Source organism: Coregonus clupeaformis, chromosome 8, assembly GCF_020615455.1.
Source record: "Coregonus clupeaformis isolate EN_2021a chromosome 8, ASM2061545v1, whole genome shotgun sequence".
NCBI classification, from domain to species: domain Eukaryota; kingdom Metazoa; phylum Chordata; class Actinopteri; order Salmoniformes; family Salmonidae; genus Coregonus; species Coregonus clupeaformis.
In genome coordinates, this window is record NC_059199.1 from 57,317,127 (window position 1) to 57,335,164 (window position 18,038).

The following is an 18,038-nucleotide window of genomic DNA, read 5'->3' on the forward strand; positions in this document are numbered from 1 at the left end:
ACGACATAATCTGTTTCAGTAGTTAGCTAGCTAAATATCTAGCTAGGTGTCATCATCTAAAATAACCCTAATTTATAAGAAAGTTCTTATTTGATGGTCGGACCATCTATGTGAAGCTAGCCATAATAAGAATTAGCCACAATAGTGGACTTTGCGGTTAGCCTTCAAAATAAAAGTATGTCATTGACAATGACGCAAATTAATACAAATAGTAGAATTATGCCATAATTAAATAGATCATGCTAAATGAGGTTGGAATGTTAAATAAAATCTACAAAAGACAATAATTTGATAATTTTACAAAACTCTGTTGAAATCACACTGGATGTATTAGACTTTAGAATTGCATTGGGGACATACTTATTTCACTGTACAGCCTTACCTATGAATTGTGGATCAAAGACATGGGGTATCAGTCTACTCAGTGACACCCAGAGAACATTAGCCTCGTAGCTCTTACTGCGGGACTCTGAAACAACTGTGAATTGAGACACATTTATTGTCAACCTACTATGTGTATTGAACGAGGAAAACAATACAGCGTGGATGTTTTGGAGTCTGATAACTCTGAGGAGGACGTTGGGGAAAAAAGCTCTTGGGTACTGAGTAGACTGATACCCCATTTAATTGATCCCTAATCCTTAGGTAAAGCTGTACAGTGCAATATGAATGTCAATACACACAATAGGCTGACTGTGGAGGTGATTTCACACTGTCACAGTCCTGCGATAAGAGCTACAACGCTAATATTTGCATAAACTCTTCACAGTTGTGTTCTGTGGGTGTCACCGAGTAGACTGATACCCCATTTAATTGCTCCACATTAAAACCTTGTTTAACATTATCTAGTCTAAATCCATTTAACTAATGTTTTTATCCAAAGCGATTTACAGGTCAACATCGGTCATTTCAGTTCTTGATATTTACCGATTGATTCTTGAAGAATATAGGCTAACTTATAAAAGCCTTGAGCATAGTATAGTATGTTTTTATCATAACAAATAATAATTACGAATATCTATTGGATGTCATGGACTGTCAGCCCTTGCATCTAGAGCACTGTCCATAAATGTGTGAGGGGTTACATGTCCCTAGCCCCATCCCTCAGCTGTATACCAAAATAAGTGGGAGTGATCACTGAATGTAGGCTAGCTTTAATGCCCCAAAAAAAGAACCTCCTCATCCATCGTGCTGTTTTGCAGTATTTAATTTAGTAACTGCATGTCTGTTTGTATTTTTAGTGATGAAACTGTGGAGGATGAAGCACCACCTCCAAGTGTCATACCTGCAGACCAGGAGTGCAGCACGCAGAAGCTGCAGAAGAAACATCCCCTCGTAAAAGAGTGTTGAACATCTTTTCACAGGAGTCTTCACAGCCCAATATTCCAAAGCTCTCTACCCCATCTACTTCAACAGACAAAACAAGCCTGTCAAAACAGCCGTGGAAAACTGAGAAAGACCCTGATGAGGCTCTTGCCGATTTGAAATTTAGTCCAGCCAAGCAGCCAGGAGTACAGCTAGAAGACCCCTCATCTGACCGCACTCCTCTGGACTTATTCAAACAGTTTTTCAGTGTGAACACTGTCAGAACCCTCTGCCTCCACACAAACAAACAAGCTGATTCAGACATACAACATAAAATGGAAAGGGAAAAAAAGAGGAAAAGCGTTGGTATAAATTAGTTTTATAATTTCATTGGAATGGTCATCCTCCTAGGTCAGCTGAAGTTTAGTAGTATGGTGGATTACTGGAGGGAAAATAATATATTCTCAATGTCGTTTCTAACCGCTTTGTTGACTTGTAAAAGATACAGGTACATATCACGGAACGTCCACATCAGGCCTCCTGTAGCTCAGTTGGTAGAGCATGGCGCTTGCAATGCCAGGGTTGTGGGTTCGATTCCCACGGGGGGCCAGTATGAAAAATGTGTGCACTCACTCACTGTAAGTCGCTCTGGATTAGAGTGTCTGCTAAATGACAAAAATGTTACCCCAGAGATAATGTTGAAAATGACAGAAAAAAGGCACACCTGAATATGACAGGCTTTTCTGCCTCAAACCATTAATGAATGACATTCGTCATGCCTGCATGTCCTTTTACCACCTGTGGAGAGACCTGAATATACACAAATGGATTGTGACATCAGAAACGGGAACCAAAGAGAGGGGTTTAAAGCTTTTTGCGTTAACTGACTCCAACAATTTCTATACAGTGGACCTTATTGTTTACAAAGGCAAAACCACATTCCCCACTGGTTCTGGGATGTCTTATGATGCAGTGATGTCACTCATGAGGCCCTCCTTCCCCGGATCAGGTTACCATCTGTACCTGGACTACTTCTTCTCCAGTCCAAAACCATTCAAGGATTTATTAGATCTGGACTTTGGAGCATGTGGCACCATGAGGGAAGGCAGATTGGGCTTCCCAAGATCAGAAGAAAATGGACTGACCAAGAAATCCCCAAGAGGATCTTTACGGTGGATAAGTGAGGGCTCCCTGCTCTTTGTGAAGTGGAAGGATGCCCGGGAAGTGTCGATGGGTACCACCATTCATCAAGTGTATTGCGGGGACACTGTAGAAAGGAGGGTGAAAAACAAGGATAACAGCTGGAGCTGTATGTCTATTCCAGTCCCTACTTCAGTTGTGGCATATGCTAAACACAAGGAAAGTGTTAACTCGTCAGATCATCTGATTCAATACTTTTCAGGCCAACAGGAAACAGTAAGGGGGTACAACAGCTTATTTTACCACTTTGTGGACATGGCGACTACAAACAGCCATGTCATTCATACGGAGCTGTGCAAGAAGGATGGGACTGCACCCATGACCCACCAAGCATTCATAGAAGAGCTTACAAACCAGCTTTGTGGGGTGTCTGTTGATCTACTAGAACAAGTGAAGGTGAGAAATGTACAATTGAGGATTAAATCTACACACGTACCTATCCCTGTCAGGAAAAAGGGTGTTATAAAAAAGGTAATAAAGAAGTGCATACAATGCAGGAAGAATGGAGTCAATATGGATTGTGGATTGAAGTGCCAACAGTGCCAGGTAGCACTCTGCGTCAGGCCTGACCGAAACTGCTTTCATGAATGGCACCAGTGAGGCCCCTTTTGAGTTGAGCGGAGGACAGCAGTGAAAGAGAAACTGCTAGTGTTATTTACATTACATTTACATCATTTAGCAGACACTCTTATCCAGAGTGACTTACAAATTGGTGCATTCAATTTATGATAGCCAGTGGGACAACCACCTTTTTTTTTTTTATGGGGGTTGGGGGAAGAAGGATTACTTTATACTATTCCAGGTATTCCTTAAAGAGGTAGGGTTTCAAGTGTCTCCGGAAGGTGTTATGTGCTAGTGGTACATAAAACTGTCTCGAAGAGATACTGACCAGAAGCGCACATTTACTACAGATTATGGAAAGAGTACTACAGAGTATGTACATTCAGCGCCCCCTATGAAAAAACGTACCTCAGTGACGATCAATTGTTAACCACAAGCAGGACAGGCTATACCCAAACAAAGCTTTATGTGAAGGTTTATCAAGTTTACTGATGTAATGTAAAAATGTACTTGATAAAAATCACGTTTGGTTAAGCATTGGAGCTGTTTGTTGTGTAAAAGACCTTGTGTTAGCTGAGTATTGTAAATATTAGGAAGCGGGGGGAGGTAAGTAACCCTTGGACAAGTAAGCCTTGTCTGAGTCAGAAGGGCACTGTAGCGTGAGGCAGCTTGACGTAGGCCTACAAGCACACCCCCTGGACAGGATGTGCAGGGCCTTACAGCCTTACAGCCCAACCCATCTCCTTAATGCTGAGTGCCAAGCAGAGGCGCGTCAGGTCCCATCTTTAGAGTCTTTGGTATGACTCGACCCGGGCTCGAACCCCCAGCCTACTAAATATCACAAGGCTACTGAATCTGGGGGCTAGCCTTGTATATAAAAGTTGTGTTAAAGACAGGCCTACACTGAAGAGGCAAATGGCTTCAGGTTCATTTGACACATTTTTTGTGAAGTCATGTCTTTGATCTACTGAATGTATTCATAGTGGGTGTATTTTGTTTTGGGATCACGGATCTGCATCCTAGGGCTCGATTCAATCCGTAGCGCAAAATATATGTGTTGTAGCGTGGTTGAAATGTAAAGGCAATTTCCGATTGAGCCGACTTATGCAGCGTTTAACGTTAATGCAGTCTCTGTGAATGCGGAAACATTGCCTTTAAATGTCAATCGTGCTATAACAGCGCTACGGCTTGAATCGAGCCTTTAACCTATTGAACGTGTCTTTATACTTGTCTGAAAGGAAAATGCATTCAGTACTACACGGTGTTTGATCAGTATTGTTTTTAGTCAATGGGGCCTCGCTTTTGTGTTATTGTTTTAGATTGCTTGCAAAATAACCTGATTGCTTGTCAACACACCTGTGAGCAGTACAGCCTCGAACTGTATAACTATTGGTTGTTATAACCATTTCCTAGTCATTGATTAGATAGTTACATTTGATTATTTTACTTCCTTTTACTATTCATTGGTTACTGATAGTTTTGTCCTATTTGACCTGTTAGTAAGGTTTAAATTGTTATTTGGGTCCATGCAACCACTTATGTGAGATTTCCTTGTCTATTGATTAATACATTCATTATCATTGAATGCAATTTTCCTCTTTGTTCAACTCACTACACCAAAAATGTGTCTGCATAAAAACACTTAGGCCGGGAATCAATTTGATCGCAGGTCATTGGCATTGCGGATTTTTAAGGCAATGTTCCTGCATTCGCGGAGTTCCCATTCACCATAAACGCTGCTATCGGAAATTGCCTTTAAAAGCTTCAATGCCTGTAACCCGCGATCGGATTGAATCCCAGCTCTACACATACTCATCAATAAACGATACAGAAGCTGTCATCTCCTTCTTCATTGCACAGTGTGCTATAGACCTCATGAGGGTGCCAAAGATCTGAGTTTAAAAATGTGCATGTGGTTGCAACCTGAACCATTTCTTCTTTTGAATCCCTCACAAAATATGGCTTTCATTCTTCTCCAAGGATATAATCATAATCACATTCTTGACAGGACATTTCACAGGACAGTAGACTAGGCTAAAATTATTTTATTCTTTCTTCTTAAAACATGTTTTAGAAACTTCACATGGACATGTTCGGAACATCAGAATCTGACAGCTCAAGGTATAAGCTAAATTAACAATGTAAATTATCTATTTGGATTTTTATAATAGAACGCAATCTTAATGTATGTTAAGACCAAGTAAAAAAAAAAAAAAAACACTATTGACTGGACATGTAGAGGACACGGTCCACTTGGAACAGTGCATAAAAAGGAATTACGTTCCAACTCGGGTCGGAATTGGGCCCCTATTGACTTAGTTCACGTACGACAGGTGCCGCTCAGTTGTATGAAGTATTTGACACGTACAACATGCATTTGAAGATTTTTATTAGATATCTTTAATTGTAGGGGGACATACAGCTGTGTTTAATATAACTCAGGAGCATCTGGGGCATCTCCATGAAATCACCATGGAGATGCAGGTGACTTCTGGTTTGCTATATTTACAAAAAAGTAAACCTCATTGGTCAAGTGAGTGAGTGGTATGATACATTAATAAGATGTAAAATGAAATACATTTCAGATGCATGTCAGAGAGCATTCTTCTGAAGTGATTTTTATAGCAATTGAAAACACATACATTGCATATAAATTCAATATTGACATACATACAGTAATCAAATGTAACCAGTTTACATTCATCTGACTTGTAAAATCTATCCAACAACTTTTTTTCTGTCAAAGTGGCCATATGAGGGGATATAGATACCGTGGTTTTAGTGTTGTATGCATTTCATGACGTGTCTGGCAGGTGACATTAGCATAGAATTATTTGATATTCATATTTCTGCTCAACTTGAGGCAGAGAAGGTGCCAGTGCTATGCACACACTCAATCAACTCACTTAATAGCACCTGCAGAGTGTGTGTGTGCAAGGAATCAAAGTATTGATTCCTTGCACACACACACTCTGCAGGTGCTATTACTCTATTTAAAGAAAGTTCCACCCCAAAACTATATTTTGGTATTTGTTTCATTAGTCCATTGTTGACATATGCAAACATTTTGGGACTGTCAGCAATCAAGTTAAGCTATAACTTTAAAAACACAGAAATACAACCGGTATGAACTTGATTGCTGACATGCTAAATATTTTGGGGACTAGATCAACAATAGACTAATGAAACAAATACCAAAATATAGTTTTGGGGTGGAATTTTCCTTTTACAGTAATACCTCTATGGGCACTGTTACCTCACTGTAGGCATCTCCAGACACATCTACTTTGTGTCCTATAATCCTTAGCTTCATTTGAATAGCATACTTGTTGGACCAGGCAATTATCAACCATCCAGCCCTTCTTGGAGCATTTGCAACCCCCTCAGCTAGCCTCTTTCGCCCCACACTTGGGTCTATATTCAATCCACATTGCGAAAATCCAGCTTTACAACGTGATTGAAATTCAAAGGCAATATTCCCGCTTTAGCAGACATTGCATTCAGGCTGCGTATGTCGGCTCATTCCGAAATTACCTTTACATTTCTATCGGAATCTGTAACGCTTCAGCTTTACAGATTGAATAGAGCCCTTATTAAATACAATGTCTTTGTAAAGCAGAGTTGTGCCTCACCCTATGTCCATACCATTTCGAACATATTTGAGAGATCTTTCAAAAACATGACACAGACCTAACATTGCTGATATACTTTCAGATCTACTCATCTTTTCCATCTAACCCCCCTTGTCATAAAAATATACAGTATATAAAGAAGCTTGAAGAGCATGAAACAAAAAACAGCAACTGTCGACCTACAATGTACACTTCAACTGCCAGGCGAAACAGAACCTCTGATATGGAGTCCGTGCAGGAGTCAAGATTTTAAATGAATTTGTAATGACAACGCAGACAAAAACATACTTTTTGTCCATTTCCACACCACATGATTAAATAAGGCACACATTAACACATACAAATCAAAGTTTGGATAGTATTATTCCACAGTTGCCTTTATTTACACCAATATCCACAATGTTAATAGCAATATGGTAAACATAATTACTGACTTTATTACACAGTTATTAAGGGCTTGTCCATAAGAGGGCGCTATGTGCCCGTGAGTGATTTCTTGGGGCTCCGCTTTAAATATAATTTTATAATAATATAATACATAGCCTGAATGATTGCACCTCAATGTAGAACCAATTCTCACCAAATGTTAAGGATGAAACAAATTATTTGAGGTTGCAGTGCACTGCACCCCTATACTCTTATTGAATGACAATGACAATCATATCGGGGGCTTGTTACATTTCTCTGGAATGATCATAGCATTTATGTCCCAAAAGTAAGAATTCCAAATGCAGTTCAAGGATCCTCCTAACTCATCAGGCCCCGAGGTGGCCTCCTGTCACAGGGCAGCGGAGCCCCCATCCACCAGTGACAAACATAATAGTAACACTGTGATGCATGTTGGGTCTATACTGACGCCATGTGTCTCGTTCCTCAGCATCATTCCATTAATACAGAATGAATCATTTTCCAAGCATTATCAAAGTAGTCATTTCATATGGTATGCTGCATGAAGTATAGTACCTACCCTTACATCAAGGGGTACAGTTGATACTTAGCTGCACAACGGTAAGTTATTGCTAAATCCCTTGCGTCGAGGGATGTATATACCGAATGTGTGTACTGAGCGTGGCCTGCATGGTATCTCTCTGTCATAAGAGGGTTAAGAAATGGCTATGAGTTGACCGTCTCACCACAGTTCATGTAGCTGCTTCATGGTTACGCCCTGTGTGTATCTACACATGTGTAGTGCATATACAGGTATACACATACAGTATACATACATTACAGGCAGGATGAGCACTGTTTGTGTCGTGAGGTGCTCTCTTAGGTTGAGGCCTTGGGTCCAAGCTAAAGCAGGCATTGTCCACAGCTTCAGTGGCCGACTTGTGATCTGTTCTTTACATTGAGTTCTGGGCCCTGTTACTTTATTCTTTGGCCTCAAACGAGGGTATAGATCCTCCCCAAGTCAATTTAATACTACCACATGTTCTATATCCTGTGAATCCATCACTGTTCTGTGATCAAGTAGCATTGCAATAATACCAATATGGTATAAGGACATTCATCAGGTGTGGAGGCTATTGTCGGACGTCTCGCCAAAAGGTGTGCCAGTCCCGGGAGTTGCCCCCTCGAGCTCCACTCAATCCCCCCCATCAGAGGGGAGTTGCCCTAACTCTGAGAGGAGCGTGGTTACGTCGTCTGTCATGTCGGAGCCTCTCGGTCCGACTCCTCAGCGCTCAGTAGTTGTACTTGCCTTGCTCATTTACGGGCAGGAAGAGGGGCTTGGGGGGTACCTGGGGCTTGAGGGAGGCAGTGCGGCGTACGATGGCGGCGCGGTGGAGGTGGGGCGGTTCGCTGTAGCTGTGCTGCCGTGTCAGGCAGGCACTGGGGATGAGCGGCCGGTGGGCCTCAAAGCCGACCCCTCCCCCGACACCACCGCCGCCTCCCGAGTTCATCCGGGTGAGCAGCTGGTGGGGTGGTGGCCCAACCCCGCCCTGTCTGAAGCTGTGCTGGCGCGGGACGGCCCCTCCATTGCCCATCTTGATCATTAAATGCCTCTGGGAGTGGTGGCGAGTCACTGCGCTCCGCTCGGGGATGGACTGCTGCTGCAGCGGGGTGGCGCCGGCCGAGGAGGCGGCGGCGGCGTCCGGGGGCACGTCCAGGCGGCGGTTCAGACTGTCCCTGGGCAGGGTGGAGGAACTGTAGTACGGGGCCGACTCCGTCTCGGGGATCTGGGGCTGGGATCTGAAGCTGCTCTGGCTGTGACCGTGGTTATGGCTGGAGCTACCCGGCAGGGGGGCACACGGTGAGGTCAGCACAGTGATGCTGTGGCTGCCTGAGGCACTGACCTCGTGGATGTGCTGGAGGAGCTCGTCCAGGGCCGCCACGTCCACCACCGTCTGCGGGTAGCAGGAGGAGGACTGGGAGGCTGAAGCCCCCTGTGCACGCTCGTCGTTGGGGATCTTCCTCTCCTCAGGCAGGTGCCCCAGGGCTTGGCCGATGGTCAGGCTGTGGGAGAAGGGGAACACCTGCTGGGTGACCCCCGAGCTGGACCTCGACGAACCCAGGCCGAAGCCAGTGCCGGGGGGTGCCTTGGACTCCTTGGCGTTGTTGCAGTTCTGGTTCCTCTCCCACTGGTTCCGGAAGGCTTTCATGTTCTTGATGGGCAGCTCCGGGGTGGAGTCAGGGGTAGGTAGGCCTGAGAGGTTCTCCCCTTGGGAGAGGTTAAGGTCCGGGTCTCCCAGGGACATCCTGTGCCTGCCCGGAGTGTGCTCCTTCCCGTTGGGAATGAAGGCGCTGTACATCTTGGGCGTCGACACGTCCAGCTTCTCCTCTTTGGGCTGACTGTCCAGCAGGCCGTTTAGCTTGGCCAGGCTGCGCAGCGAGAGGGCGGGGTGGAGGGACGCCTCAGGGTCCTTGCCAAGCCGGTGGGCGCGGCGGGCGTTGTGACTGCAGTAGCATGATACCAGGAAGCCGGAGAGGATGGCACCGAGGAAGAAGGCCACCAGGACGCAGGCGATCAGGAGAGTGTAGTGGACGCTGGGGCTGGACTTCTCCATGTCAGGGAGCCTTCGGACACCTAAAGGAGAAAAAGAAAGAAAGAACATAAGAAAGAAAGTGAGGTCATGACTTAGCCCTTTCGAAAATACAATTCTGTCATGACATCAAAAGGATTTCACATTCAACCGTCCCCCCATTGTGGCTGTAACAGCATGACTCATCTTAAATCAAGGGCTGGATTCAATCCGTCTTTCTTACCTCCGTCAAATACGGAGTGCTATCCTGCCAAGTACTCTGCTGCCAAAGTCTCAGGAGGCCGTGACAGAGAAGCCTCCAGACAGTCTACTCGTTCATCATAACAAACACTCAAATCAGCCCAGACTCTAAACACAGAGCACAAACAGCTTAGAAGTCCCTGGGAAAGAAATACATGTTTTTCTCCCACTCTGCAAAGTTTATTTGAGTTCATCCTTCACTGCAGGTGTACCTGGCTTCTCGCACTGGCCAAGATCAACACTTAGATATCCAGAAGCTTATCTGGGCTCAAACAGGCACACTACAGCCAAGGATTGTGGCTCGGTTATGGGGAGGCTAAATGAGAACGGTGCCCTGGCATATACAGCAGAGCAGCAGCTGGGGTTGGGTTTAGCCCAACAGAGGTAATGGTGTCTGTGTACTCTGGGGAGCTCCATTAAAACGTCATCAGAGGGATTAGGAGGAGTGGATGAACGTGCTGGACCAAGGTAACTAAAGAAAGCGTAGCTTGTTGCTTCCTGAACAAAGTTGTGGTCAGTCACTTTTCATTAAGGTACCATGTAGTTTCATGGAATTTTGATGCCGTTGAGTAATTGCACAGTGTTAAAAGTGTGAAGTATGAAAGAGTACTTGGCCCGTGTCCTTGCATCATATCAACAGATTTCTATAAATCTTTTATGCAAAAGAATACCGAAAAACACATCCACCCACCACTAATATCATCTGCCCCTGGTGAGCAGCAACATGTTCTGCCTATTTTCATCTCATCATTCACTTTTCTTCTCCAACAGTTAAAAATAGGATGGGGCGAGAGAGACCCATATGGTAATTAGACTCAACCAAAGCGAATGTCTTTCTCTCGAAAGCCCTGTCGAGCAAAGGCCCTCCCATGTGGTTCTCATATAGACGCATAAGTAGGTCACAGAGTTGCAGAAAGAGTGATGTTCCCAGAGGATTCCTCGCCTCTAATGGGAACCAAATGCATGGTAAGCCTCAGATTTCAGCACCGGTTTGAGATCCCGTGCTCCGAGCGATTATGATGGCACTGCCTGCCAACTATCTTTCGAGTAGCAATTAAGGGTTAAAACGTAAGGGATCTGCTAAGCAAGTTATGATTTTTGTTGTTGTCAAAACAGTGTTGGATGTGTGCGGTACCTACCAACTCCTGTAAACAGCTATGAGACGGAAAATGATTGGCTTGGATATGCCCCAGATACCATTTGACAACAAATAAGTCAATATACTGTACAATATGTCTTCTGCTTGTCACTAAGTCATAGAGTACAAATGACCTCTATTAGAAACCAAGCTATCACAAAATCAAAGACATGAAGCCATTTTATGACAATGATTCAGGGGCAAGAACAGAGAAAGGAATATTCAGGGACTGAATATGTCAGTAGGTACAGGGACTCCAGCACTGGCATCACAGGCCGATGCATTGGCATTCACGCACTGCGAGACAAGGGATGTTGACATTGCCTTTGTTGCGGCACCCACGGTCCCTTGATAGTCTTCCTTAAAGGTCACATGCAGCTGACAGAAATGAGAAACCCTGTTACCTTAGAGTGTGGTAGTGATGGGTTAGGAGTGTGGCGCACACGCACATACCGACTTGTGTTTTGAATTTACCTGAGACACTCTACAGAATAATAAACCATGCATATTCCTTCAATTCCATTCAGCGACCAAATGTCTTGGCCATTAGCCAAGTTTGATAGATACACAGTCCTAAGTAACCTGCACTGTATTTAGTCTTTCATCACCTTCCATAACGGTTATGTCAAGCACAGACTGGTTAATATTTCAACCAATCAAAATGGACTGTTTGATATTTCACTGCAGTGTTACTTCTGTTGGCAGGACAGCAATGCTACTGTGTGTAAAGACAGAGATAATTACATGTTTATGAAGCATTAATCTTGGTGGCATTTTGATACGATATGGCACAAAGTGTAAGCATTATGGCTAGTGCTAATAAAGGGTGTGATCGTGCCACTGTATTTGGCTTGAATGAACAGGACATATGCATATCTGCAGGGAGTGTGAGGTATCCAGATTTCTCTGCTTAGTGCCAATGGAGGCTAGACCAGGCCTCCGGACATGGCAGGATGTGCCTTTTGAAGGATTATGGAACTGCCAGTGAGTAAAACATGCATCAGAATGTCTACCCTGCCTTGATGTGTTATTGTGAACAAACACCCTCTGGCAGATACAGGTAACTGCCAAAATAATGGAAACACAGGTAAATGAGGAATACAAAGTATATTGAAAGCAGGCGCTTCTACACAGGTGTGGTTCCTGAGTTAATTAAGCAATTAACATCCCATCATGCTTAGGGTCATGTATGAAAATGTTGGGCAGGCCATTATTTTGGCTTCCATGGCTATGCCCCCATAGGATGACAATGCCTCCATCCACAGGGCACGAGTGGTCACTGAATGGTTTGATGAACATGAAAACAATGTAAACCATATGCCATGGCTGTCTCAGTCACCAGATCTCAACCCAATTGAACACTTATGGGAGATTCTGGAGCAGCGCCTGAGACAGCGTTTTCCACCACCATCAACAAAACACCAAATGATGGAATTTGTCGTGGAATAATGACACTTGTAGAATCTATGCCAAGGTGCATTGAAGCTGTTCTGGCTCGTGGTGGCCCAACATCCTATTAAGACACTTTGTTGCTGTTTCCTTTATTTTGGCAGTTACCTGTATATACACATTGTTGTAGCCTACAGTGAGAGAAAAAAGTATTTGATTCCCTGCTGATTTTGTACGTTTGCCCACTGACAAAGACATAATCAGTCTATAATTTTAATGGTAGGTTTATTTGAATAGTGAGAGACAGAATAACAACAAATAAATCCAGAAAAAAGCATGTTTTAAATTGATTTGTATTTTAATGAGGGAAATAAGTATTTGACCCCCTCTCAATCAGAAAGATTTCTGGCTCCCAGGTGTCTTTTATACAGGTAACGAGCTGAGATTAGGAGCACACTCTGAAAGGGAGTGCTCCTAATCTCAGCTTGTTACCTCTATAAAAGACACCTGTCCACAGAAGCAATCAATCAACCAGATTCCAAACAGGTAGGTTTATTTGAACAGTGAGATAACAACAACAAAATAATTTAACAGTAGCACAAATAGAGATAATTCAGGCAGATTAATACACTGCTCAAAAAAATAAAGGGAACACTAAAATAACACATCCTAGATCTGAATGAATAAAATAATCTTATTAAATACTTTTTTCTTTACATAGTTGAATGTGCTGACAACAAAATCACACAAAAATTATCAATGGAAATCAAATTTATCAACCCATGGAGGTCTGGATTTGGAGTCACCCTCAAAATTAAAGTGGAAAACCACACTACAGGCTGATCCAACTTTGATGTAATGTCCTTAAAACAAGTCAAAATGAGGCTCAGTAGTGTGTGTGGCCTCCACGTGCCTGTATGACCTCCCTACAACGCCTGGGCATGCTCCTGATGAGGTGGCGGATGGTCTCCTGAGGGATCTCCTCCCAGACCTGGACTAAAGCATCCGCCAACTCCTGGACAGTCTGTGGTGCAACGTGGCGTTGGTGGATGGAGCGAGACATGATGTCCCAGATATGCTCAATTGGATTCAGGTCTGGGGAACGGGGCGGGCCAGTCCATAGCATCAATGCCTTCCTCTTTCAGGAACTGCTGACACACTCCAGCCACATGAGGTCTAGCATTGTCTTGCATTAGGAGGAACCCAGGGCCAACCGCACCAGCATATGGTCTCACAAGGGGTCTGAGGATCTCATCTCGGTACCTAATGGCAGTCAGGCTACCTCTGGCGAGCACATGGAGGGCTGTGCGGCCCCCCAAAGAAATGCCACCCCACACCATGACTGACCCACCGCCAAACCGGTCATGCTGGAGGATGTTGCAGACAGCAGAACATTCTCCACGGCGTCTCCAGACTCTGTCACGTCTGTCACATGTGCTCAGTGTGAACCTGCTTTCATCTGTGAAGAGCACAGGGCGCCAGTTGCGAATTTGCCAATCTTGGTGTTCTCTGGCAAATGCCAAACTTCCTGCACGGTGTTGGGCTGTAAGCACAACCCCCACCTGTGGACGTCGGGCCCTCATACCACCCTCATGGAGTCTGTTTCTGACCGTTTGAGCAGACACATGCACATTTGTGGCCTGCTGGATGTCATTTTGCAGGGCTCTGGCAGTGCTCCTCCTGCTCCTCCTTGCACAAAGGTGGAGGTAGCAGTCCTGCTGCTGGGTTGTTGCCTTCCTACGGCCTCCTCCACGTCTCGTGATGTACTGGCCTGTCTCCTGGTAGCGCCTCCATGCTCTGGACACTACGCTGACAGACACAGCAAACCTTCTTGCCACAGCTCGCATTGATGTGCCATCCTGGATGAGCTGCACTACCTGAGCCACTTGTGTGGGTTGTAGACTCCGTCTCCTGCTACCACTAGAGTGAAAGCACCGCCAGCATTCAAAAGTGACCAAAACATCAGCCAGGAAGCATAGGAACTGAGAAGTGGTCTGTGGTCACCACCTGCAAAACCAGTCCTTTATTGGGGGTGTCTTGCTAATTGCCTATAATTTCCACCTGTTGTCTATTCCATTTGCACAACAGCATGTGACATTTATTGTCAATCAGTGTTGCTTCCTAAGTGGACAGTTTGATTTCACAGAAGTGTGATTGACTTGGAGTTACATTGTGTTGTTTAAGTGTTCCCATTTTTTTGAGCAGTGTATAACATTTAGCACTCAATGGTGGAATTGGAGTGCCCAGTGAATGCTGAACTCCAGATAGTATTATTCAGAGTGTTATTAAAACTGTGTATATGCACGTTGCCTTAACACATTTAAGGCATTTTGGGATTAGTGGTTGAGGGGAAAGGCATTATCACTAGAGCCCGCCATGGAACATAATCGGAGCAGTCAAACAGTTAGCATAATATAATACATTTCCTAGTTATATAACTAGAAAATAGTGCATTTTCATGTATCCAATTCAATGGGGAGCATCTGGTATTTTCAGCAGGTCTTTAGGTTCATCAGAGCTCAACTTCAGGTTGCCGGTAATGTATTTCTGCTTGGGTTTATAGTCACACATTTATCTTCTAAACTTGGTTTTATGAGTACCCTTGAGCCAGGACAATTGGAACATTAGGTTTAAGTAATACAGAAAAATGCTGTATGCTGGAGAAGCTTGTGATTTGTTCAAATAATCCAATTGGCTTCAAACTCTGTTTTTCAAGGACAATTTTAATAAGAATATTGGCGAAACTCTTAGTATATTTGGTAAAAATGGCTTCACTCAAATTCTGGTTGGTCACTGTAGTTAATACATCTTCTATGAACACTGGTCTGTAAAGCATTTTACTGAGAATGCTGACACTAGACAATGCAGTACCTAAAGCTTTAGTGAAAGGTCCTTCATTGCCATTCTTGTTTTTTACAATATCTACAGTGCATTCGGAAAGTATTCAGACCCCTTGACTTTTTCCACGTTGTTATGTTACAGCCTTATTCTAAAATTGATTAAATTGTTTTTCCCCCCTCATCAATCTACACACAATACCCCATAATGAAATGTTTACAAATTTAATAAAAAGTTTTCAGACCCTTTACTCAGTACTTTGTTGAACCACCTTTGGCAGCGATTACAGCCTTGAGTCTTCTTGGGTATGATGCTACAAGCTTGGCACACCTGTATTTGGGGAGTTTCTCCCATTCTTCTCTGCAGATCCTCTCAAGCTCTGTTAGGTTGGATGGGGAGTGTCGCTGCACAGCTACTTTCAGGTCTCTCAAGAGATGTTAGATCGGTTTCAAGTCCGGGCGCTGGTTGTTCCACTCAAGGACATCCAGAGACTTGTCCCAAAGCCATTCCTGTGTTGTCTTGGCTGTGTGCTTAGGGTGGTTGTCCTGTTGGAAGGTGAACCTTCACCCCAGTCTGAGGTCCTGAGCGCTCTGGAGCAGGTTTTCATCAAGGATCTCTGTACTTTGCTCCGTTCATCTTTCCCTCGATCCTGACTAGTCTCCCAGTCCCTGCCGCTAAAAAACATCCCCACAGCATGATGCTGCCACCACCATGCTTCACTGTAGGGATGGTGCCAGGTTTCCTCCAGACGTGACACTTGGCATTCAGGCCAAAAAGTTCAATCATGGTTTCATCAGACTAGATAATCTTGTTTCTCATGGTCAGAGTCCTTTAGGTGCCTTTTGGCAAACTCCAAGCGGGCTGTCATGTGCCTTTTACTGAGGAGTGGCTTCCGTCTGTCCACTCTACCATAAAGGCCTGATTAGTGGAGTGCTACAGAGATGGTTGTTCCTCTGGAAGATTTTCCCATCTCCACAGAGGAAATCTGGTGCTCTCTGTCAGAGTGTCCATCGGGTTCTTGGTCACCTCCCTGACCAAGGCCCTTCTCCCACGATTGCTCAGTTTGGCCGGGCGGCCAGCTCTAGGAAGAGTCTTGGTGGTTCCAAACTTCTTCCATTTAAGAAAGATGGAGGCCACTGTGTTCTTGGGGACCTTCAATGCTGCAGACATTTTTTGGTACCCTTCCCCAGATCTGTGCCTCGACACAATCCTGTCTCGGAGCTCTACGGACAATTCCTTCGACTTCATGGCTTGGTTTTTGCTCTGACATGCACGGTCAACTGTGGGACCTTATATAGACAGGTGTGTGCCTTTCCAAATCATGTCCAATCAATTGAATTTACCACAGGTGGACTCCAATCAAGTTGTAGAAACATCAAGGATGATGAATGGAAACAGGATGCACCTGAGCTCAATTTCGAGTCTCAATTTCAGGTCTGAATACTTATGTAAATAAGGTATTTTTGTAATTATTATTTTATACATTTGCAAAAATGTATAAACCTGTTTTCAGGGGGGGTATTGCCATTATGGGGTATTGTGTGTAGATTGATGAAGATTTTTATTTATTTAATCCATTTTAGAATAAGGCTGTAACGTAACAAAATGTGGAAAAATTCAAGGGGTCTGAATACTTTCCGAATCCACTGTATATTCATGAAGTTGGGCAAATTTCCTTTTTCTCTAAAGCCCAGCCAAAAAAAAGGAAAATATTTTCAGTTAAAATCTTCACCACCCCATCATTAAAGTGAATTCACCCCTAGTCCGGCGAATTTCCATTTGTGAGTTTCAAACTATCTCTGCTTCCGACCATGAAATGTACAGTACAAGTATGACACATTGCTGTTGGGTCTGTACAACCCCTCGCCTATCTCTAGGATAGATGCCACTGGATAGATGCCACTGGAATCATTGGCTTTCCCATATGCACACTTCGCTCGACGGGCAGGAAATACATTATCTTGTTTTGCCCGTTTCATGCGGAGCACCCTCATCATGGCTGAAATGGTGGCTGCCAAGCCTAACATGACCGCGCTTCCCTTCAGGATTGATGTTACCTTCATGAATGTGCCTGGGAAATCCCTGCGTCAACAAGTAAAGCCACTAGGCGCCCCCAAGAGAAGCTATTCACCTGAGCATAATAAGCAGCTATAGTGACTCACTCACTCTAAGGGGGTTAATGGAGGTTTGTGTTGTTCTTAGTGGTGAAAGAAATTCTATTCAGCCTGGTCTCAAAACACCAATCTTCTCTTTTGCTGACTCAATCTGAATGTCAACACCAACCAACGATTCAATCATTTCTCAAGCCTTTTCATTTATTTACACATAGGTTTTTCAATACGGCATAACACCTATTACTGTGTTTCTCTTTATGCCATGGATTTCCACTAGGTGAAGACGTGTGTGTCGTGTGCATGTGTTATTGGTAGGGCCCCGGTCCCGCATGGTGTATACTGTTACAAGGTGATAATAAGCCATAGGAAATACACGTTAAGCTGTTGTAAAAGTAATTAGGAGTTCGGCACACCACGCGGACGTCCACATAATGCATGCAAATGAGACAATCTGATGTGATTTCTACTACATCTCGGCCCCATAATTGCATACCACCACCCGAGCTGAAAATCCACCGCCAAGTTCCTAAAGTGTTTTTAACGAGTTGAAGCACTTACAAATGGAGTGTCTCTGTTATCTTCCATGCATTAAAAGGGAAGGTCTATGGTATCAGTTACTGCCAAATACTTCAAATTGCAGGTA

General features: G+C 44.0%; 1 protein-coding gene across 3 annotated transcripts in view; it reads right to left on the bottom strand.

Moving 5' to 3' along the window:
* Window positions 1-5,438: 5,438 nt before the first annotated feature.
* LOC121572004 (semaphorin-6D-like) overlaps window positions 5,439-18,038 on the bottom strand; it is a 124,788-nt gene continuing 112,188 nt past the window's right edge. For all 3 annotated transcript variants that reach the window (XM_041883849.2, XM_041883847.2, XM_041883848.2), the window contains one exon: window positions 5,439-9,720. In XM_041883849.2, coding sequence (XP_041739783.2) covers window positions 8,378-9,720 — 1,343 coding nt within the window. In that variant the 3' untranslated portion in view covers window positions 5,439-8,377. The remainder of the gene's footprint in view (window positions 9,721-18,038) is intronic.